At 42.4% G+C, this 23943-nt stretch overlaps 1 protein-coding gene across 2 annotated transcripts in view; it reads right to left on the minus strand.

Annotated features, from left to right (window-relative positions):
- PLCB1 (phospholipase C beta 1) overlaps nt 1-23943 on the minus strand; it is a 616791-nt gene that overhangs the window by 146680 nt on the left and 446168 nt on the right. For both annotated transcript variants that reach the window (XM_004593350.2, XM_004593351.2), the window contains exon 10: nt 3521-3667. In XM_004593350.2, the coding sequence (XP_004593407.2) occupies nt 3521-3667 (147 nt within the window). The remainder of the gene's footprint in view (nt 1-3520; nt 3668-23943) is intronic.

Consider the following 23943-nt stretch of genomic DNA (forward strand, 5'->3'; position numbering starts at 1 on the left):
TTACCTTTGCATACACTATATTTCATTCCACCTAAAAGGAACCAGGGCTTGTTGGGAAAATGCCTGATTCCTTGTTTGGGTCATAAAGGAATACGGTGGGCCTGGGAGCTCTTTCTGAACCAGAATCAAGAATATTTTCCAAAATCTTGGGTCGTGTCAAGAGAACATGGATTCCAGACTACACTTGTCCAGTTGTCTCGGACAAAGACAGAAAACGGTGACTATAATCAAATGAACACACACACACACACACAATCTGAAAAGCTAGGGGCTGTGCTTTTCAGCCTAGTGTGCGGAGCTGCTGCATGCAGAATTGGCATCCCCTACGGACACTGGCTGGAGTCCTGGCAGCTCCACTCCCAACCTGGATCCCTGTTAATGCCCCTGAGAGCAGAGGGCAGTGGTCTAAATGCTTGGTTGCCTACACTCACATGGGAGACTAGGACGAACCCCTGGATTCCTGGCTTCTCCCTGGCACTGCTTTAGCCATTCTGGCTATTTAGGCAGTGACCTAATGGATGGAAGATCTCTCTATCTCTCTCCTCTCTATAGCTCTTTCAAATAAAATATACCTTTAAAAAAATCTGAAAAGCTTAAGTTCATATGGTATTCAGAGAGAGAAACTGAAAGCTGGAAAGGTTAGAATGAATATCTGCTTCATCTTGCCATTCAATCATTTTGATAATGCTGCCTTAGTACAGGGCAAATACATTAGAGTGTCAAGAATCAGTTAAAGGCATCTTTGGACTTAATCGGATGGGAGTAACATTACTGAGTATTGAGACCATCGGGTAGATAAGACCATGCACAATATTCCAAATTCAACTGAACATAAGTATTTCCATGAATCTTGTCCTAGGTATACAATAAATGTAAGACTCTGTCAATACGCTAAAATCTTAGTATTTATAAATGCTCATTTATTGATAAGGAGAAGCAGGGAGAAAGACCGATATCTGCCCTCTACTCTCTAAATGCCTAGAACTGTTAGAGCTGAGTCAAGCTGAAGCCAAGAGCTGGAATTCAATCTTGCTCTTCCAGGAATCCAAAAATTTGGGCCATCCCCCGCTGCTGCATCCGAGAGGGTCTACTTTCAGGAAGCTGGTATCCAGGTACAGCCAGGACATGACCTGAGTCACTCCCACATGGATGAGGGCGTCCATAGCAGGACACTCCCAAGATGACATGTAACCACTGTGCCGAACATGACCCCAGGGTTTAAAAGTTGCACTGTAGATCATCTCAACTACAAGGTTGTGACTCTGCTTGATTTTCCACAGATTCCTTGAACTTGGATTAGAAAAAAGTTTACATCTTTAACATTCTCTTCAGTTGTGAATATAGGTCACGAGCCACAGTCATATTGCCTGATCTGTGACTTTCGTCCCCTGTCGATCACAGATAATTTTACATCATATTCCAACTGTTGCAAGTATCACAACATATTGCTTATACTCATTTAAAATATGTTATAAAATATATTATTATTTCAGTTTTTCATATTCTTTATTCTTTAACAATTTTTGCTAAACATATTTCAGTGGCATTTGTTTCCTCTTTAATCCCGGGCACTTTGTTTTATATATTTCACAGTTTGAGATGGGTCCATGGGCTTTTGTAGACTGCTAAGTAGGTCAATGGTATTAAGTCAAATTAAAAACCCCTAAGATGGAAAAAGATGCTTTACAAAGGCTTGTGAAGTTGGTTGGGAGCTGAAAAATGTTCATACTTGTCCAGAGGAACAGAATCCAAGTGGCCTAAATTGACACTCTTTTGTTAAAATTAAGGAACCTGCCCTGGTTTTACAGCAGGACTGAAAATTTGATACTCTGACATACAGATCTATTATCTTACATCACTCTAAATCTGAAAACACTTGTGGAGAGTGGCCCAGTGGATGGAAGTCTCTATCTTTGCCTTTCAAATAATAAAATAGATCCTTAATAAATTAATTAATTAAAATGGTGGTGGTTTTATGCAACTAAATCTTAAAATAACTCACTCTTCAACAGCAAATTACTAGAATAAAGATGAAGATGACAAATCTCTTTGTGACAAGAATCTTTCTTAGCAGACAAGCAGTCAAAACAAGTAACAAGATGGCTTGGTAGTCTTGCGATTTTCCTGAAATTGCAATTCAAACAGCTGTAGGACTCAGAACACCTGGCACTGACTACAGGGTCTTGATTTATAAGGGATTATCCAGTGGCAGCTCATTCTGTCTCCCCGGGAGCTCTGCTGCTCTCTCCATCAGAGATTCACTTCTATTGCTGGCTCCTGCTGGGCTCAGCATCAGCACAGCTTGTGTTTGGGTGCGGAAAGAAGGGATCTCTTCAAGGAATTCTAAGGGAACAGCCAGCCTTGTGACATACCCTGGCCACCTCTCTGGCTATCCAGTGGTCTATCTCCGTGGTCTTTCCACGTATGCCATTGGGGGTTTATAAGACATAGGGTCCACACCTCCTTCAATAATGAGCTGCAAGGACAGCCAAACCAGCCCCAACACCATAGAACATCTCTGCCAGACAGTCCCTGCGCAGCTTTCGGACTCCGTGCCTTGTGGTTTGGCCACGTCGGATGTCTGCAGGATGCACTGGGTGCAGCAGGAGAGTGTGATATACAGCAATGCCTTTCCTACAAAGGTTCTGAAGCCATACAGGGGTAAGCCACTGTTTGGCACACCTGTTTTCTATACTGGAGTCCTGGGTTCCTGAGTCAGGGCTATTCTGCAGCTCCATTCTAACTTTTTCTTAATGTGCCTGAAAGCAGAAAGCAATGGCCCTTGTCCTTGGGTTCCTGCCACCCCTGTGGGAGACCTGACTGGGGTTCCTGCCTCCTGGCTTAATCCTGCCAAGGCATGGCTATGTGATCATCAGCAGGTGGAAGGTTCTTTTCTGTTGCTTTTTCACTCATTCAAATAAATAAATGAATCTTTAAAAAGAACCCTGCTATTCAGAAACTATTCTGGAATCAACGTATTTTGATCATGAAAATATGGTTTATTATAAAGTTAATTCTCAATTATGGTGAAGTAATATGTACATTTCTGTATTTTAATAATTTTCTATTTAGAGATATGTATTAAAAACCATGAAAATGCTCCATTTAGTATCTAATTAGCTAACCCATTTTTTTTCATACTTGGAAATGAAAGCTCAATTTGTTTTTCTCTAAAGATCTGTTCCATTTGGAGCAAAAACAATTCACACTCATTGGGTCAGGCACCCCCTTGTGAAACACAGCCTAGGGGACCAGGTGGGTAGTACATTGTTTGAAGTTCACTGAAGAATCAGTTCAGCTATACTAAACTTCCACTGCTCTGAGGGCACTGGATACAAACACGCTTTAGGAAACCTGCTTGTGGGAGATGAGGAGGGCTCTCAACAGGTGTGGACACATTTACTGGTGGGGAGTTTGATGCTGGGAGCCCCCCTCAGAGAAGGTACACCTTTACCGCTCAATGAGTGTGACAGATGGTGAGAGCAGGTGGGGAAACTCTCAAAGAACTAGAAATTCATACCTGTGAGGTAGGTGTTGTGCGAGGAATTAATGAAGTAATGAGAAAGGGGTTGAGACATGTCTTCATTCAAATCCAGTTTCTCAGGTGAAACAACTCCATTTTCTTCTCCACTCAGGTAACGCATAAATCCATCCACAGATATCTGCCCTGGAGAAAACAAGATTTGAGGAGCCTGTGAATGTATTCTTTTTGTGGGCTGTTGGCACCAGGTTGGTATAATTTTTGTTTGATGGTTTGGTCAGAAAAATTCAGAATGCAGAAGGCAGTGACAATAATTATACGTTAATGTGGGTGATTCCTAGTGTAGGAACACACTGCCTATACTATGGTTATCTCAGGATGCCACAGATACAGGAAAAAATGCAGTTATCTGATCGCCACTGAGTTTTTTCCCCCAGGATTTAAATAGCTAAACTCAATCTCCAGCTGTCATATTAAAACTCAGCTTAGCTTTGCGGATAGGCACCAAAATATCATCCGTACTAATCTTTGGGTGATAGAATTTGGGGCAATTTTCCAAACTTTCTAGTATAAATATATATTATTTTTAAAAATTAATTTAGTTTTTATTATTTCATGATACAGTTTCATAGGCTCTGGGATTTCTCTTCTTCCTTGCCCATATCCCAATCCCGCAAATTTCCTCCATGTCATTACAACAAGATAGTCCTTCACAATCAGTCCTAAGTCCAGCATTCTGCTATTTAAGTGTATCCTGACATTGTAGGCATGGACACTGGCAGAGAGTCCAGCATCCTGTTATCAAGATACATTCAACAGTTTCACTGGGAATCCATCTTTGATTTGGAAATAGAGATGCACACTGCATTATATTTTCACACTTGTATATGAACAGTCTATTATACAGTTACTATAAACCCCCTTAAATGAAAAGCCATAAAGCAAAATCAACAATAAAGAAAAAATAGAAAATTTACAACATGAAGTTAAATAACATGCTACTGAGAAACCAATGTATTATTATTATTTTTTTATTGATTATATTATGTGACACAGTTTTTCACAGGCACTGGGATTCCCCCCATCTCTTCCGAAACCCTCCCCCCATGGTGGATTCCTCCACCTTGTTGCATTACCACAGTTCAAATTCAGTTGAAATTCTTTCATTGCAAGCATTTACCAAGCATAAAGTCTAGCATCTTATTGTCCAGGTAAGTTCAACGGAAACCAATGTATTATTGAAGAAATGAAAAAGAAAATCAAAGGACGTCCTGAAGCAAACCATGCTATTGTGTGACCTTATATATTACTTTTATAATCTAAAAAGCTATATTGAAGTGGCTTTACAATTTAGAATGCCAGGAAGGCATTTTCAAGTCATTATCTTTTTTTTAATGGAACAGAAACTATAGATGCCTACAAATGAGCCTTTTCTCATAATAAAATTTGAATATTCATAAAAACCTGCAGGTTTATCAGAACTATTTAATTTTATTTCAAATGGAAGAACTAGGAATACCTCTGACTTACTCAGTTTCTATGTAGAAGATCTTCTATTGTTTTAGCCTTTCAGAGGTGATGAACGCTACATGTTGAGAAAAGAATGTTGTTTTATCTTTGTCGAGGCACAGTTGTCAAAAATGATACATATTTGCCATGAACAACTTGACAACTTGCCACACGGGTTGAGGCAATTCTTCTTTGTTATTGTAGTAAGCGTTACCAATGTGAGAGAGGAGAAAGAGGGAAATGGGGGAGGATGAGGGCGAGAAGGAGTAGACAGAGAGATATGTCAACTATTTTGACTCAACCCACGGTTTGTATTTTCAACTCCACTAAAACCTCAAAACAACAGCATATTTGTGGGCAGTGAAAACATCGCCAGCCAAGCCTGGAGGGTAGCACTTCTTAATTCTCTTCTTTGTATTAATATAAAGCTAATGCATGTTTATCAAAGGAAAATCAGAAAATAAGCAGTGAGGAAGTAGGAACCTTTCTTTTGAATATATTTGCTCTCCCATTAAAAATGCTAGTGTTAGAATCTTATTCTGTATTTTTTCAGAAAAAAAAGACGTGTCTAATTCTATGAAAATTCAATCATGCACATGTAATTATTTAACTGAAATACCTTTGTTCACTTTAACTGAACAATGTTATAAAGATTTTCATATGGAAATTGATTTTAGGAAGACATGTAACTAAAAGAATATACTTTATATTTGAATCAACATATAGGATAAAAGCATAAAATGACTCTGATATGCTACTGTTGCTCATGAAAATTGTTTCAATTTTTTTCATTAACAGAAATGATATTACATTAAATACTCAGATAGTTCAATCTTACATGCCCTTAAGTACTCCTTTAGGATGAATTTCTAGAGATGTAACTGCTGATTAGAATGCTAACATATTTTTAAGGCTTTTAATAAATATAACCAATATCCTAAAGTTGAAGTTCATCAGTTGGGTCACAAATTACATATGTAAATGTTTCTATTTTTCTACTTTTATTTTTTTTTAAAGGGCTCATTTATTTTTATTGGAAAGGCACATAAACAGAAAGATCTTCCATCCACCCTCCAAGTGCCCGCAACGGCCAGAGCTGAGCTGATCTGAAGTCCAGAGCCTCCTCCAGGTCTCCGACCTGGGTGCAGGGTCCCAAAGCTTTGGGTCACCGTCTACTGCCCTCCCAGGTCACAGGTAGGGAACTAGACTGGAAATGGAGCAGCCGGGACAGAAAACAGTGCCCATATGGGATCCTGTCACATTCAAGTTGAGGATTTAGCTGCTAGGCTATTGCGCCAAGCCCCTATTTTACAACTTTTCCATGCAGTTACTACATATACAGCTAAAACATGGTATCTGAGCCTGGCATGATGGTTCAATGGCTAATCTCCCCTTGCATGCACAGGCATCCCATAAGGGTACCAGCTCATGTCCCAGCACTCCACTTCTCATCCAGCTCCCTGCTTGGGGCCTGGGAAAGCAGTAGAGGATGATCTAAAGCCTTTGGACCCTGCACCCATGTGGGAGACCAAGAAGACGACCTTGGTGCCTGGCTTCAGATCGACTCAGCTCCAGTAATTTGGGAGAGAACCACCAGAAAGATCTTTCCCTCTCTGTATCTCCTCTCTGTAAATCTGCCTTTCTAATAAAAAATAAATCTTTAAAACAAAACATGGAATCCAACTATTTGGCGCATTACTTCTTCTTGAATGATAAGGAAAGAATGTGTTATATAAATGGGAAACATTTTTTAAAAGATTGGATTTATTTATGTGAAAGACAGAGTTACAGAAAGAGAGAAGGGGAGAGAGACAAAGGGATCCACCCAGCTGCTAGGTCACTCCTGAAATGGTCATAACAGTAGGGGCCGGGCCAGGCCAGAGCTGGGAGCTGGGAACCAGGGGCTTCTTTAGGTCTTCCTCATGGGTGACACGGGCCCAGACATGGGCCATTTGCTGCTGCTTTCCCGGGTGCATTAGCAGGAAACTGGATCAGAAGCAGCGCAGCCATAACTTGAATAGACAACAGCATGGGATTCTAGCACTGCATGGATTGGCTAAAACTGGAAGAACATCGACATGGTGGCTTTGTTTGATTCCTGCTTTTTGATAGATTGAGTCATATGAGATTGTTAACATTGGGCCTTTGAATCCTACAAAACAGCAATTTCACACAACTCAGTCTCTTCAGGAAAGCAGGGCGTTGTCGCACGTGTTTTTCAGAGAGCAGAAAAAATAATCCAGTATGATAATCACTAGAGGGATGTGCCTACGGTGGCAGAGAAGCTGTGAATTAGTTGCCAGTTTGGTGATAATTAGAGTCAATGTAAGCTTCTTCTAAAGGCATGGAAATCACAGTAAAGCAATCAAATACTGAGTGGCTTAACATGCAGCCTTATGATGTAGGACTTGACCCTAAAGCTATAAGGTTAGAACCGTTATCTTGCGGGAATAAGTGCCCTTTTCTCTGATCAGAAACTTTTGAAAACAATTAAAGCAAAACATACATCAAAAGGGCAAGGATGACAAATCCATTTAAATTTTAGGATAATTTCCAATTTATTGTTAGTGATTTTTGGGGCCCTGGAGCAGAGGGAGACTCACACCATGTTAGTGATTAACTTCTAGGCCTGTCATAAGAGCAGGCCAGAAACACGAGGGCATACGAGTCATGTAGTTGTCATGCTCTAGCGGATACACTACAGTTCAGGCCACAATATCATTGGCAACATTTCAAAGATGATGTCAAAGTTTTATGTAACTCATTAAGTGATTAAATCAGCAAGATGATAAAGCACTTGGGAGGCTGTAAGACATTGATATAATTATATGTGCATATTAATGCTTTTTGATAAATAGTGTTAAATTAGATACAAAGTTAGTCCATATTCTACATGCCATTTAAGCCACAATATTCTGAGTTCTTTTCTCCACCCTTGCTATCTTTAGGGAATTAAATATCTTAACATCACTTTTCGCACAGATTAAAACCATTCATTAGAAAGACGAGTTAGGTCCCTTAGTGTGTCATTGAGAAACACATGATAACGAATCCTCAAGGAAGGAAACTGCCAAACTTTGTCTGACACAAAGAGGGGGCCGGGGAGGGAGCGCAGGTGGCTGCAGAATTCGAGCCTCACTTTCCTACCCAAGGGGCCAATGCTCAAGAGTTCTGATGCACCAAATGACCAGGCAGAGATACCTCAAAGTCCAAGAAAATCAACAAATAAGTGAGACTTCGGTGCAGTCAGCTTGCAACTCATGTATCAACTGAGGGGTCAGGAGTTCATCTGCAGTTAAGGGGTCAGGAGGATCATGCAGATGTTTTGGCATAATAAATTAGTTTCGAAAAGCAGTTCTGACTAGTAAACTCTTGGGGACAGAGAACAGCCTCTCAGAGGACTTTCTCCTTTCCATAGATTTTATATCTGGAATGTTTTTGTTCTATCAACTTAAATGCACCAATTTTTAAATTAACCTTGCACTCTTTATAAAATTGCTTTACATAAAGTGGGGTGTGTGTGAGTGTGTATAACCCCTGAGGAACACAGAAGAATGAAACACTTGGAAAACTGAGGTAGGAGAACACACTGCCTTTCCTAAAGTAGTATTAGCAACAGCACAAAAAAATTAACTTCCACTCTTGCTAGCAACAACTGGCAAAGGACAAATTCCTTGGCCACAGACAAATAAACTACAATCACCCTTATGTCTCCTCTAGTTGTAAAATCCTATGAATTCGGAGGCTGAAGTCTTACAGATAATCACAAGCTTAATTAAGACAAATTATCCCTTAATAGAATGAGATTATGCAGCATCAAAGCACAGTGCGAAGCAATACTACCATTTTATGGAGAAAAACCAACAGGGGGGGAAAGGAAGCGCAGAAGGATAAGGTAAGCTAAGAAGGCTAAAACTAAAGTCTCTTATGTATTTTAATACAGGATGGATATGCTTTATGTTAGATGTGTCACAAACATATCACCTGTAAGTATACAAACAGATTGAAGTACTTCTATGCAAAGCAAGGGCCAATGTAAATCCTTCAAGAAATGGAAAGAGCACTGGTCTGTGATTCATTTCCAAAGGGGATCTGGTGGTTAATGAAATAGAGACTGTGTTGCACAAGAGAAAAGATCTGACCTTAATGGGAAGGAATCATTTTCAAAGAGACGTAAGAGGGAATGATCATGACAAATGGATGGTTCTCTGTGGCCAATTCCATCTGTTGTCATTCTTTGGCACTATCTTTGTGAAGAAACTCGCAGTTATCACAGGGCTTTGCACAAATGCCATGGCCATTCACTGCACTGCTTGCTTGTTCTGGCTGTCTCCTTCCCTAGGGCAGGCAACTGCTGAGGCTCTACAAATGGGCTCCTGAAAATGCTAGAAGACATCCATTCAAAATCCTGCCTTCCATTCCCAGAGCCTATGAAACTGTAACATAATGCAAAATAATTAATTAAAAAAAAATCCTGCCTTCCAGATACAGTTAAACTTCTACTTCAAGATCTTAGAGTGGACACAAAGACATGTTGCTAGAAGTCACACAGTGCTTAAAAGTGCACACAAATGTCCTTGAATATTTACTGGGGTAGAGCTACTTTGATGCCATCTGTAGACCTGGGGCCAATCCCACTGATCTTGATGAGAATTAAGAAATAAAGAGAAGTTGGGGGACAACTCAGCTATTAAAAAAAAACAAAATGCAAAAAAAAAAAAAAAAAAAAAAAGAAATAAAGAGAATCTTTGCCCAGACAGTTCTGGGGAATAGACCTGATAAATGTTCCAGAACTTCTTGAAATGGTTCTTTCAAATTTTAGGGTCCTGATCTCTGTATTTACTCACTTTAAAAAACCTGTTTCCAACAGAATTTTCTTGATTGACCTTCCTAGTCCTGAGATGTGGGAAAATGCTTTCAGTTTAAGTCTCTTCAGGGAAAGCAAGATGCTGTGGATTCACCCTGGAGCTGGGGAGTTCCTTGCAAGCAATCATTGATGAACAAATTTTATTAAGAGTCAAGTTCATTTGCACTGGGTTGAAAGCAATCATGCATGTGTCCACTACAGCTTTGACCTTCAAGAACTTAGGAACAGTGTGTCAAATTCCTACTTGATTTCTTTTCATGATTGGTTCAGACTCCTCTTACCTTTGCTTAGCTCTGGTAGAGTGCCCTATTAAATTAACAATAAATACTATATTGGAAATAAGTCCATAGGCCTTCACCTTCTACCCAGAAGCAGCTCATGAACATGGCTTTCAATAATACCTTTAATGAAAACATCTAATCCAAGGGGTGAATCCTTAGCACCAGGCGCTCCTCAAGCAACCTGAGACAGGGGAGGGAAAGTTAACCTCTTCCATAGTACAGGGCACTATGGAAAGTTAATCTCTAAATGAGTTTCATATCACATTACTAAGGTATCTAGAAATTTCCCCATGCAGACCTCTTCCTTTCTCGGTATGCACCTCTTACCAGGGACGGCTATGAAGGAAATGATCCCGTTATGGCATCAAATAACTGACAAGCAACTGCTCCTAAGTAACCCCTAAAAACAAATGTGAGGCAGCGGGGGTGCAGGAAAGAAAGCTGTGGACGTTCAGTGAAAAGAAATGTGGCTGGCCAAGCTGATTACGCACATGGCACTCTTTTTTTAAAATAATGCATCTGACTTGAAAGGAAATGCCATGGCGTAAGTATCCACAGAATAAAAAAGAGAACCTTTTTCATAAGTTTCATCAGCGGCCTCTACTTCCAGGATATTGTTTAACACATGTTTATCTCCTGCTTATTATATGTAAATATTAACCCATTATATCCTTACAGTGCCACGCACTACTTTTATGCTTATTTTTAAAAGACTTTTATTTCATTCATCTGTTCATTTAATAGGCAGAGAGAGAGATGTATTTTCCATTGATTAGTTCACCTCACAACTGGCACACAACCAAGTCAAGATCAGACTCAGCCAGGAACCAAGAATTGAATCCTGGTTTCACGTGGGTGTCAGGGTCCCAAGTATGTGAGTCATCCTCTGCTTTCTCAGGTGCTTTATCCGGATGTGGCTGGACGTTGGATCGGAAGCAGAGCAGCTGGGACTCGAATGAGCACACTTCTGTGTTTGCTATAGCCTAACCTTAGCCCCTACGCCTGTTTCATAGGAGGGAAACTTGAGCCAAGCAGCATGGTCAAGGGGACATAACTCCTAAGGGAATGCATTCAGATTAGAGCCTGGCAGTCAGGGCTTGTGTTGTATACCATTTATCCCAAACAATATTGCCATGGAGGATGTCATGCACTGCCGAATGATAGAAGGGACACAACAATGATGATGATATTAGGAGCTACTGCTACTGAGCACAGGCACTGAAACGCTATGTGAGAAATACTTGTCCGTTCCCACTTTGAGCTTAGGGAAGTAACTGTGGCCATACAGGTATTCGCTATGAACACTGAACCTGGAGACTGCCTCAGAAGAAGATAGCTGGTGGTGGGCGTCAGGGAGGATGCTCACCCACATAATTCTCCTAGGGGGACAGAGATAATGAAAAGGTGTGCGTCTTGCCTTCGTGGCAGTTGGCTTCAATCTGGCCACTCTCCATTAGTCCTAAAAATAGTCCTGCATGTGACCCAGGAAGAGTTTTTCCTAGTGACTTACTTATCTCTCCAAAACGTGTGACTTTAATCTTTCTGCTAAAAAACAAGCTGGGTGCTGGCGGACAAATGACCCATCTGGCAGAAGCTTGGGGATTAGGTTTGATTTGAATTTGCCTATCAAGGTCCAAAATCCTTTTCCAGACTTAATTTACATTCTAATCTCTGCAAGTCATTTAAAGATATCCTCTAGCAATTTTCTCCTCTAATCAATGAATCCAGCTTTTAGGAAGAAAAACAAAATACAACAGGAAACTTGTTCTGCCAATGTGAGCAACACGAATAATGCTAAACTGAAGAGGTGACCTTGTTTTATGGGTTTGTAAAAAAAAAAAAAAACATGCAGGTTAGCTGAGGGAAAAAAGACAGCCAAATCCATGCAAATGACATCTTCAAAGCCCTGCTATACAGTGAAATTTTGCCTGGGAAGACAGATGGCCCATAAATCCACATAGAATCACCACTCAGTCAAGATGGGCAAACTGGACAACGTGCCTGCCAGCCAGCATGGGAACCAGTCTCGCTTGATTGAGCCAAATGTCAATTACATATATCTGGCACTCATGCTTAGATGTCACTGGGACCCCTTGGTTGAAAATCAACTCGTCATCCTTCCAATCCTCATTTTATAATGAGACCAGAGCACCATGAAACACTACCAGATCAATGGCTTAACACCTCCTTAAATCATTTCTAAACACAACATGGAGACGCTCACGAGGGCTCATGTTTATTCTGGGTGCAGTGACTCCTGTGGATTCTGCTAGACCAGCTCAGAGGAAGTAAGTGCAGATGGTGTCAGCATCTCATGGCTCACCAAAATCTATTTGCCTGCTTCCAGAAACAATCCACTAAATGTTCCCTTTTCAATTATCTCTGTGCCGGCACACACTTTCTTATCATCTATGCCAACAAACTCTGTGCTTTTGTGTCATGAGTGAACTTCTCTGGTTTCCTTATCACCTTGTTTTCAACCCTGGGATCATTTCACTATGAATTATACATGTGTGATGGTTTGAAAATAGTTTGAATGGGTTTAAAAACTTACATGTGTTAAACTTTCAGAGAAACCAACCTGTCTATAGTGTGTGGAGGTGAGGCTGTGAGGGTAGCTATGATTAGATGAGGCCATTAGGACAGAGACTGCAAGGAGATCTGTAAGAGAGGCCAGTTGAACTGCACAGGTGCACACGCGGGCTCCCATCTCCTCCCAAGTGATACACTGTGCCTCCGTAATCAGACAAGGTGCGGATCGCTGACCTTGACCTTCCAAAACTGCGAGCCAAAACAAACGACTTTTCTGTATAAGATCATCAAGCTTTGAGCGTTTTGTTTCAGTCATGGAAAAGGGACTAGGCACAGTATCTTCTTGTGATTATTTTATCTCGGGTTGAAAAGTGTCACACGTTCTTATTCCGTGTTGATGACAAAATCTGCTTTATTTCAATAACTTCGTGCAAACCGACGGGGAAGCTGTGATGTGATAACATCTCCTGCACCTCTAGGGTCTGCTCTGCAACCTGTGCACATCTTCCTGCCCGATCTGTCACAGCTTTCTCTATGCTAGCCACTTCTCCCATCTGGTATTAAGTTGTACTTGTTGATGTCATTTTGTGTGAAAGTTCTTAATAGCACCTACTTTGATTTAACACTTTCCCTTTTTTCCTCCAAAATATTGTCACATTTTGGAGTTCATTTTCTTCTTACTCTTCTGTTTAGTAGGTAGAACAAAGTTTTATGATTTAATAAGACAGATAAACTGTGATCTGGGAGAAATTATTAGCCCTTTCAACTGGACAAAGATAAAGGCAAAATCTACAATACTACCTTTGTATGTGGAGTCTAGATTTATCTAAGCACTGGCTGACATTTTGTTATTTTTTTAAAAAAGATATATATTTTTATTGGAGAGTCAGATTTACAGAGAGAAGGAGAGACATAACACGAGGAGCTGAGTTGATCTGAACCCAGGAGCCAGGAGCTTCTTCCTCCTGTGTGGATACAGGGTCCCAATGCTTTGGGCCATCCTCCACTGCTTTCCTAGGCCCCAGGCAGGAAGCTGGATGGGAAGTGGAGCAACTGGAATACAAACTGACATTCATATGGCATCATGGCGCATGCAAGGCAAGGACTTTAGCCATTAGGCTACCATGCTGGGGCTTCATTATTTTACAAAAATGTTATGACATGGGGATATTTTTCCATCAGCTGATAGAACTCAAATTCCTACAACGGCTCCAGCTGAGTCAGGCTGAAGCTAAGAGCTAAACTCACTTTGGGTCTGTCACATGGGTGACAGGAATCCAAGAACTTGGGCCATTGCTTTCTGGTTTTCCGGATGTTCAGTAATAGGAAGCTGGACTCCAAGGCAGAGCTGGGATCTGAACCCAGACACATCCATCTGGGGTGTGGCACCTTTGCTGTATCAAACACTTGCCCTTATCTACCGTTTATGGTTGTCATGAGATGAAAAACAAGTTCTATTAGGTTTTATCAGTGGACTTTGACAATGCTCTAGAGCAGATCTGCCACAATGGTTCCTGATCACCATGTGTAAGAGGAGCCGATGTTCTAGGTCCTTAACCAGAATGCTGTGCTCCTTGTTCACAATCAACACTGGGTTTCTAAAGGTCAGGACCACGAACTTCACGCTGTTTTCATCTTTGCCCCTATTTATGACAAAGGCAGATCTGGAATAGGAACTTTATATTGTCTTCTGATGGACTACCTAAAACATGTTCTATCTCAGCCTCTGAAACAGTATCTGATCCTAATGAGTCCCTCATTTTGCTTATTATAAATTTCAGCACACCCTTCTTCCCTCTATGGACCCTGCCAAGTGGAGAGCCGGGCAGCATTGTTTCATTGTCCAGCTCAAGGGCTAGTATAGGCAGTGAGACTTGGACAAATATGTCTGGACTAAATACACAGATGAATGAGATGGCATCAAGGCTTCCATTATTCAGGTCACAAATATTGTCCTTTCCTTTCAGGCTCGCGTCTCACTAACTCCTCCAAAAGCATACTGCTCCTACTGAACAAAGTTCAGTTGGCCATCTGCAGTCAATTTCTCATTGCAAAATGAGGCTAATAATATGGACGCATAGCACCTAAGTAGTACAGAGTTTATATTAGATAATTAGTAGGCAAAAAACAAGCAACTATTACCGAAACTTCCCAGAAACTCAACAATTAGAACTTCCTTTTTCTTTCAATTCTCACTAGCACATGAGAGACACCACCAGCTATTTGCTGGATGAATGAATGGAGATGTATCAATTTTATCTTATATTCTATTTATTTTTAATATCATCTTAAGAAGTGCAGATTTGAGAGTGAAAATTGCATCTTCATTTTGTTCTACTTTCTAATGTTTTTTGAAGTTATTTGCACACCACATGTTGGAATAAAATGTCTTTACACTTGTATCATGTTTGAGTTTGAATAATTAAAAAAAAAAGGTGCAAAGAACATTAAACACCTTGGAAGACTTTTCCCTTGACTTGTTAAATATTCTGGTACAAGCTGTGAAACTGGTTAGAAAATTCCTTTTTATACTACTGGCTGAGGTGATTATCACTTTGTTGGTAATGATTCTACAAGAGACGTTGGAGATGCTAGGAGACATGATTGGGCTGGACTTCCATAGTCATGTCTTTGCCTAAAGGCTTAGTTTACGTCTAGTGGGCTGGAAGAGCTGAAGATAAGTATCGTCTAGGAGAATGCTCAATAATAACTGTAGTTGGGAAATGTGGGAATGTGTCAGCTCTACGTACAAATACATTGTTGGCCTCAGGACCAAGCCATTGGCACTGAAATGGATAACTGGTGAATGACACTATCCAGACGGGCTGCCTTCGGTTGCTCATTCCCACCTTATACTGCGCTGTCAGTGCTTCCTGGGACCACCTCTTAAGTACATTCTTTGTATTTGAAATCCTGCCTCCCAGGCAGATTCTGAGGAAATCCCAGCAAAGGCATAAAGCAACATCACTACTCAGTTTGGCTCATTCTCTGCAGGTAAGGCAAGAGGTCAGGGTGAAAAGGTTGATTTTTGTTTGTCATTATTAAGGAAGGTTTCATTTAAATAATGGCATCCTTAGTTTGGGGGTAATGAAGCGTTTTTAACTGGAGTCCTGGAGGGTGCAGGGATTCAGATTTGAGATGGTGTGCCCAGAAACTCCACAATGCAATCTCCAGATCATTGGAGGACCTGACTACTTCCAGTGATTCCATTAAATACGAGGGCAAATGTCCAGATTTAACGTGGTTTCCTTGGGAACAATTTTTTTCTTCCTGTCTTTGCATTTTGATCTCTTTCCCTCCACTGTATTTGGTGTAAACTGTACATGACAAATGTAGAGTCTGGGAATTGCAGAGTCAATTAAGATTGATTGTCTGTGGCTTTGCAACCTTTCTCTTTCTCCCAGCACCAGGGCAACCTGCCATGCTGCTCCTTTTGATTGAGCCAAAGTCCCTTGGGTCCCCAATGATAGGGAAAAGTCCATGGTTGCTGGGGCCATGTTTTGCTTGGGGGTTACATCCAGGGGAGGAAACAGCAAATAAACAGCTTCATGTTTTTCTAAATGACTCAACATGAAAATGGTAAGACATCGGGGAAGGTGTTACTAATAAGGAAAATGGCTTTCTCCCAGTGCAGCAGACTGTGCAATGGGTTTATATACCATGGTCGCTTCCCTACCCCCTGAAGACTGGCATTTAACTTCGCCTTTTACTATTTACGTTTTTCTTGTCTGGTTATTTTCTGATCAAAGAGCAGTTCAGCTGAGACTAGACTCTGGCTGGGCTGTGCTGCTGGGCAGACGCTGAAAGAGATTCGAGCCTTTCTCTTGAAATCCAGGATTCTCCGCCCTAGGCATTTACCTCCCAGGACCCGGCCCTTCTTCCAGGTTATGGAGGAAATACAAGGGAAATATAAGTGAGAAAGGCTATCAACTCAATCAATGAACAATGGATATGTAGCTGTTACACTGAAAAAAAAATTAGTGTTCTTACCTAGCCCCTCTCAAATACTCTACAAAAGAAACACAATGTTAAGAGGACATACAAGCAATCTTCAATGACCTTCCATTGAGGCTACAAAGTCAATAGATGGAATTTAAATAGGCTCTTGATCAATAAACACCAGAGTGGCTTTCAAGAGTTCTCAAGGTAGTAACTTAATGAGGGTGTAAAAAGAATGCAACATCATCTAGTTTTCATCTGTCTTCATCTTTTGGAAGATAAATCTTTCTCATTTGAGTTGACTTCGATCATTCATTTCAGTTCTTTTATCTCCTCTCTTTGCATGCAGGTAATCTGCATAAATATACTTAAATATATGCTATGTTAGTTGTGAGGCACATCTTTAGAGCAGTCAATATTCCCCCTAGACAACTGGCTTTTAAACTGAGCATCTATGATCTCCTGAGGCTTTGGTCAAAGTGCTTTGCAGAGAATGGCATGGGGAGGGACAGAAAACAAGAGTAGGGTACACCACTGATTAATGTATTTCAGGTTTTTCTCAACTGAACAACATTTCAAGAGGCTTTGCCTGCATATCAGTCTTTCTGTAACACTTTGATGGAAGAATGAAAAACAACAAAAATTAAAGGGATGCTGTGTGAAGGACAAGTTTGGAAAGCACTATCCTAGATACCCATTGCTCACATCTGAACAGTTGGTGCTGTGTCTCTTTCACAAAAGTCCTCACGGATGTCTGCTAATGGAAATCCAAAGTAGCCAGAATGACTATGTGACAGGACAAGGAATATACAGCTTGGATCACAAACATTGCTAATCATTTAGGGAAAGTGTCAGAGAAAGAGAGGGGGAGAAAGGGGGAGAGGATGGGAGGGAGGGAGGGCAGGGAGGGAGGAAGAGGAGGGAGGGAGGGAGGGAGGGAGGGAGGGAGAGAAACCTCTTTCCATTGGTTCAATCCTCAAATGTCTGCAACAGCCAGGATCCAGGACCTCCATTTCTGATATGGGTGGCAGCACTACCCATATGTCACCATGTGTTTCTTCCAAGTGCCTGAGCAGGAATGTGGACTAGAAGCAAAGGCAGAGCAGGACTGGATCCTGGCGCTCTGACATGGGATGTAGAGTCTTAAGTGATGGCCTTACCTGTTGTACCACAATGGCCTATTGGAAAACAGGATTTTAAAAATCTACTGGAGAAAATAAGCAATAATGATACTGGACTTTCTAACCATTGTTTATACCTACAGTGCCAGGACACACTTTAATGGAACACTGATGTACTTGTGACTGTTGTTGAAGAACTATGCTACTGTAATAATATGAGGGAAACAGTGAGGGGGGAGGTGGATGGGAGAGAAGAAAGAAATTCCTGAGCCTAAAAAGCTGTATCATGAAAAATAAAAATTAAAAAAAAATTGTCAGCCTTTGACAATAAAATGACAGTTAACACAATAAAACCATGTTGGCGGCAAATAAAATGCCTTGCTATGAAGAGTTTATGTTCAATATAATCTTCTTACTTGAGTTTTTGCTTTAATAAGTATGTTTTGACTGAAACACAAGATTCACTCTGGATATTTTAATGAATAAATGAGGGAAACGTTTAGGCCCTTGGATCCAGGGTTCTTCAGACATATGAGAACAAAGGGCCAGTAATGTGGCACGGTGGGGTAAGCTGCTGACTGTAACACTGGCATCCTACAGGGGAGCTCCAGTTTGAGTGCTGAGTGTTCTAGCCCAGCTCCTTGCTAATGTGTGTCGGGGGGGCGGGGGGGCAGTAGAAGGGAACTCAGTGCTTTGGTCCCAGGGCAGATTTCAGCACTTCTGGCTTTGACCCTCTGTAGCAGGCAATCTGGGGACTGAACCAGTGCAAGAAAAAAGCTCTGTCTCTTCTTCTATCTCAGTTATGGCAACCTTTCAAATAAATAAAAAAAAATATTTTAACAAATTATACATTATAATTTTTTGGTGCTTAAAAGATGAGTGCTCAGGAAATGTCTGATAAGTGAATAAAATAATGGTGTCTATTAAGTCTCCACATTATTTCTGTTGACGTCATTTCAGCCCAAATGTTACCTCCTCCAAGAATCCTGCAGGATGACATGTCTCCATTTTCTAGCTCAATTCTACACCCAGCAACATCAGCTTCCCTCAGAGACTGGTGAGGAGGCAGAATCTAGACTCTGCATTTTAACAAGGCTGCAGGGGACTCACGAGCACATTGAGATTGGAGAAGCGATATTCAGTTCTTTGGATTCATTTCCCATCTTTCTGTAACAGCACAGGCCTGTAGTGGCTTAGTTTTTATTTTCAGATTTGTCACAGTCCATAGATTCTTGCCTTTTACTAATGATTGATTGAATACCAAAGTCATGAATGGACGCATGCAGATTAGCTTGTAACTTGCAGTTTGCAAGATTAGCACATCGGAGAATGACTGCTTCTTCTGGTAGCTTTATTTATTTGGCAGGCTTTATTTAAGGATAATAGTAATTTAATACCATTTGTTGAATAGTCATTGTTGGTAAGGAAATATTAACATTTCCAGTCCCTATTTAGCCTTTAAACAAACAAGTTATCCCTAAGTCCCTTTCTTTATACATGCCTTGGAATTGAAATGACTACTAGGGACATTCTTTTTTTTTAAAAAAATAAAAGTATTGATTTTTAACTGAAAGGCAGGATCACAAAGAGTGGAAAAGAGAGAGAGAGAGCTCAGCCCCAGGCAAGGGGAACTCAGCAGAGGCTTGTGTGGAGTACTAGGCCCTTCTTGGCACACATGTGCAGCGAGGCCAACTGAGCAGCTCGAACCCTGGGAAGGGGAGTCCAGCACAGGCTTCAGCTAGATGGCGGCAGCTTGCCCTGGGAGCTTGGACCAGGTGAGAAATTTTCTTACTTGAGTTTTTGCTTTAATAAGTATGTTGGAATATTATTTTAAGGCCACTGTAATTACCAGTAAAGGAGAGGCTCAGATCAAGTGGTTTGGACAGAGGAATGAGAGAAACTCTAAGGTCAGACCAAAGCACCAGCATACATGAGACACCCGAGATGGGGTAGCTAGCACCAAACACCACCCACTGATGCACACTAGAGCTAGACCTGGGGGCCTACCTGGCAGGGCTAGATCACAGTACCCACCAGTCAGAGTCCCACCCCTGTGGAACTGCAAAGTCTGCTGGCACACACAAGATCTGTGGCTGGGAACAGGCCTAGTTGGAGAGCTAACGGGATGCCCTGATTGGGTGGAGTTCCCACTGGTGAGTACAAGGATTGGAATGGGGGCAGTGGTCTAGGCTGGACATGGCTGCAGTTTCCCTCGGCATGGGAGTGGACTGAGTCTGGGGAGCACCAGACTGGCATAGACTCCAGTACCTACTGGTACTCATGAGAGCCAGGGAGGGTAGAATGGGATGGGCTAGGTCTCAGTACCCACTGAAACATGTGAGAGCTATGTCTGGGTGTGGACCATGTACAACTGCACTGTAGCACTCAACAGTAAAAACCAGAATGCGTGTGGACCAGTTGGGTAAGGACACTGTTTCTGCCAGGACAAGAGGTGGACTAAGTCAACTTCGGCCCAGGACCCACCTGTGTGGGTGAGATCTGAAACTCAGAGGAGACTGGATAGAGGAGCTTGGAAAACTCCTTTGTCAGGACGCAGTCTCTGCAGATGAGTGCAAGAACCACAAGGAATAGCCCAGACCAGGCCAGGTTATAGTATCTGCTGGCACACATGTGGGTCAGGTCAGGGGGCAGGCTAGGTTGGGCCAGTTCATAAAATCCATTGGCAGATCTGAGAACCAGGATGTGTTGAAGGGGGGGCAAGTCAGGCCACAACAGCAGTCTGTCCACATTGAAGATGCCAAGGTGAAGCGAGCCATACCAGTCTGGGTGAGGTGGGTGCCAGGTCTGTGACTCCAGGGGTGAGGGATCTGGCAGAGCCTACGTCCTTGGGTCTGCCAGTGCAGTGCATGCTGGGTCTCTAATCCCTGGGGGCAGGGGGTCCAGCAGGGTCCATGTCGCCTAGCCCTGATCCCTGGGCCTGCCTGTGCAATGTGTGCCAGGTCTGTGAGTCCCAGGGGTGGGGGGGTCCATGGGGGCCCTGGTTGCCTGGCCTGGGTCTCTAGGCCCACCTATACAGTGGGTACCAGATCTGTGAGCCCTTGGGTTGGGGAGGGTGATTCAGTAGGGCTGGGTCACCTGGCCTGGGTCCTTAGGCCTGCCTGCATGGTGGATGCTGGGTCCAAGGGCCCCAGAAGCAGGGGGTCCGGCAGGGTCCAGGTTGCACGGTCCAGAGAGAGAGAGAAACAGAGAGAGAACGCGCTCTTCTGGTTCACGCCCCATATGGCCCCGATGGCCAGAGTTGAGCTGGTCCAAAGCTAGATTTCAGGAGCTTCTTTCAGTCTCCCCCATGGGTATAAGGGCCCAAAGACTTGGGCCATCCTCTGCTGCTTTCCCAGGCCACAAGCAGAGAGCTAGATCAGAATTGGAGTAGTCAGGACTTAAACTAGAACCCATACGGGATGCCGGCACCATAGTTGGAGGATTACTGTGCTATGGTCCCCAACTAAGGACTTTTAGAATTAGATTAGTTGATTCATGGAGAATTAAATTTTTTTTTTTCCATAAAAAGATGACAGAGTGCATAAGCTATATACAATGACAGCAACCTAGGCTAGCACTGGACTCCAGTGCCTCTTACGGACCAGATGAGCTATTGAAGGACAGGTCACCTAGTCCACATTCCTCTATGAACAAGGGGATGTTCTCAAATCACCTGGGGCATAGACGCATCTGCCAATGATTAAATCATGCCTATTAGTATTCAAAATATTTCATCATGATAGTGTCTGTTTTCAAAGTGCTAGGGGACATTAAAGAAAGCCTAAGGCTCAGAAAACTCCTGTGACCTCCCCAACAAAATATAAGAAAACCTCTGAGGAATTAAGTTATACACTGAAGAGTTAATACTCATTCATTGCATCAAATGTCTTCGTAAATACTCTGAAATTATTCCTCAACTAAAAATCACAATACATCAATCAAAAGGATACTCCTTCCCTCAGCTTTGAAGATGAGCTAATTCGGGCACAGAGAGGTAAGGAAGCAAATTGCATTTTGAAATTCTACAAGTGGAACTGCTCTTCTATGTTACTTCTATACGCTGCTACTAAAGCACTTCATGACCAAGATCATATTAACGTCAAGATAACGGTGTGTGTGTGTTTAATGCAGCAGTTTGTCTGCGTCTCAACTCAGAATACCTGGGTTGGATTCTCTGCTCTAGTTCCTGACTCCAGTTTCTTGCTAACATGCCTCCTGGGGAAGCAGCAGGTTGATAGCTCAAGTAATTGGGTCCCTGCTCTCACGTGACAGGCCTGGACGTGAATTCCCAACCCCCAGCTTTGGCTTGATATCGCCCTGAATGCCCCAAGCAATTGTGCAATCAACCAACAAATGGGAGACATTCATTCTCTGTCTCTTTGTCTCTCTCTCTATTTCTCTTTCTCTCCCATCCCATGTCTCTCAGTCTCTCAAGTATAGTAAAACGTTTTTTTTTTTAAGTTACAGAAAAAATGAAGTTGGTTTTAAGAAAGACTTGGGTTTTGTGGGATTGCTGGACTCGTAGAATTCCTAATATCATACATTTACAAAACGGCACTAAATAATCTTGCAAAATGCTAGTGCAAGGCCTTAAACTAATAGGCAGAATGGCCACATATCTCATAATTCTGTTTTTTAATTTTAATTTTTGATGATGATTACATGTTTGGTCAGGCTGGGAAGGATCGAGGTTAGGGCAAAGGGGGTCAAATCACTGTTTGCAAATTTTCTATTTCTGCTCGATTCTGGGGAAAGGGAAAAGATAAAGAGGGAAGCCACACCCAGCTTCCCAAATGTTCCAGCACCCAGGGATGGGCAACCGCCACCTGATATCCACCCAGGGCCCCAATGTGGTGCATGTTCCAAGGGTTCTGAACATGTGGTTTGGTCAGTTCTGAAATGCTGTCCAACCAGCGATCCAAGGGTGAGGCAGCCCTCCCAATGACCATTGGCTGACCTCAAGTCTCCATTCACCCAAATTTTTGCTGTCATCGTTTGCTAGGGTTGTTGTTCAATTTGCTCTGTTCTCTTTCATCTGCTGTGGTGCAAATGGGCTGCTATATTCTCTATGTGCGTCAGGGTTTGTGTCCACTGCTCCACCTTTTTAAACTCGCAGGTAGGTCAACAGATACGGGTCAGGCTACCCAAGCCGCACTGGATGCACCATTCCCCGGGCTCACAAACCTGGTACCCACTTCACTGGTGGGCCAAGGACCCAGGCCAGGTGACCCAAGCCCTACGAAATTCCCTGTCCCCAGGGCTCACGAAGCTGGCACCCCTTTGCTGGTGGACCCCAGGACTCAGGCCAGGCAACCCAAGACTTGCTGGGTTGCCCATTCCTGGGGCTCACGAACCTGGCAACCCCCTTGCAGGCAGGTCCCAGGACCCGGGCCAGGTGACCTGAAGCTGGCTGGATCTGGGAGTGGTTTTTTTTTGTTTTTTAACAAGTGTACAAGATGATAGTTTATCCCCAAAGCTACTTCTCGCAAGACGGCATGCCAACCCCACTGCTGGTTTCTAGTTTTAACATGAGAGTAGCAAGGAGTGGAAAGAAGTTACCAATCGCACAGTTTTGAAAGCTTTTTGTTTTACCAAGTGCAAGCCAGCCAGGATTACAACTCTGGCCTTCTGAACAGTTTCGGCCCTGCCCTCTTACTGTTTATTAGTTTTTATTCTGGTCAGTTCCACTGTAACACTATTTCTACCATGTTCTGGGGTTTCCCCCTCTGGGAGTACCTCTCCTGCTCTCTGTGGCAGGAAGTTTCTATCTTTAATCTATTTTTGCTCACTGAATTGTCTGCAAGAAAATTCTTTTGCATGAGACAAGAACCCAGGTTGCCTCTGTCCTTCATGTCAATTTCCCGACAGCATCAGTGTCAAATTGGTTCCTTTTGGATCACAGTGTTTTACAACAGCCCATCACAATTCACCCCACTGGGTTCTTTCCCATCCAGATCATTGTGTGGGGGAATCACAGAGCCACTGAAGCACACGTCAGCAACAGCAGCCTGATGGCATGGAGGAGGATGAGAAGGTGAACCCAAAGCTTGGGAGTTACTGCCCTGGCTTCATCAAGGACCCCTGTCTTCCTCATGTCATGAATTCACTGTTTTTAGGTCATATTCATGAATTCACAAACTCTTGTGTAACCCTGAATTTAATAAGGAAACTGTGAAGCTACACAGGCATAACATCCAGCGCTAAAAAGAAATG

Source organism: Ochotona princeps, chromosome 22 (assembly GCF_030435755.1).
Source record: "Ochotona princeps isolate mOchPri1 chromosome 22, mOchPri1.hap1, whole genome shotgun sequence".
NCBI classification, from domain to species: domain Eukaryota; kingdom Metazoa; phylum Chordata; class Mammalia; order Lagomorpha; family Ochotonidae; genus Ochotona; species Ochotona princeps.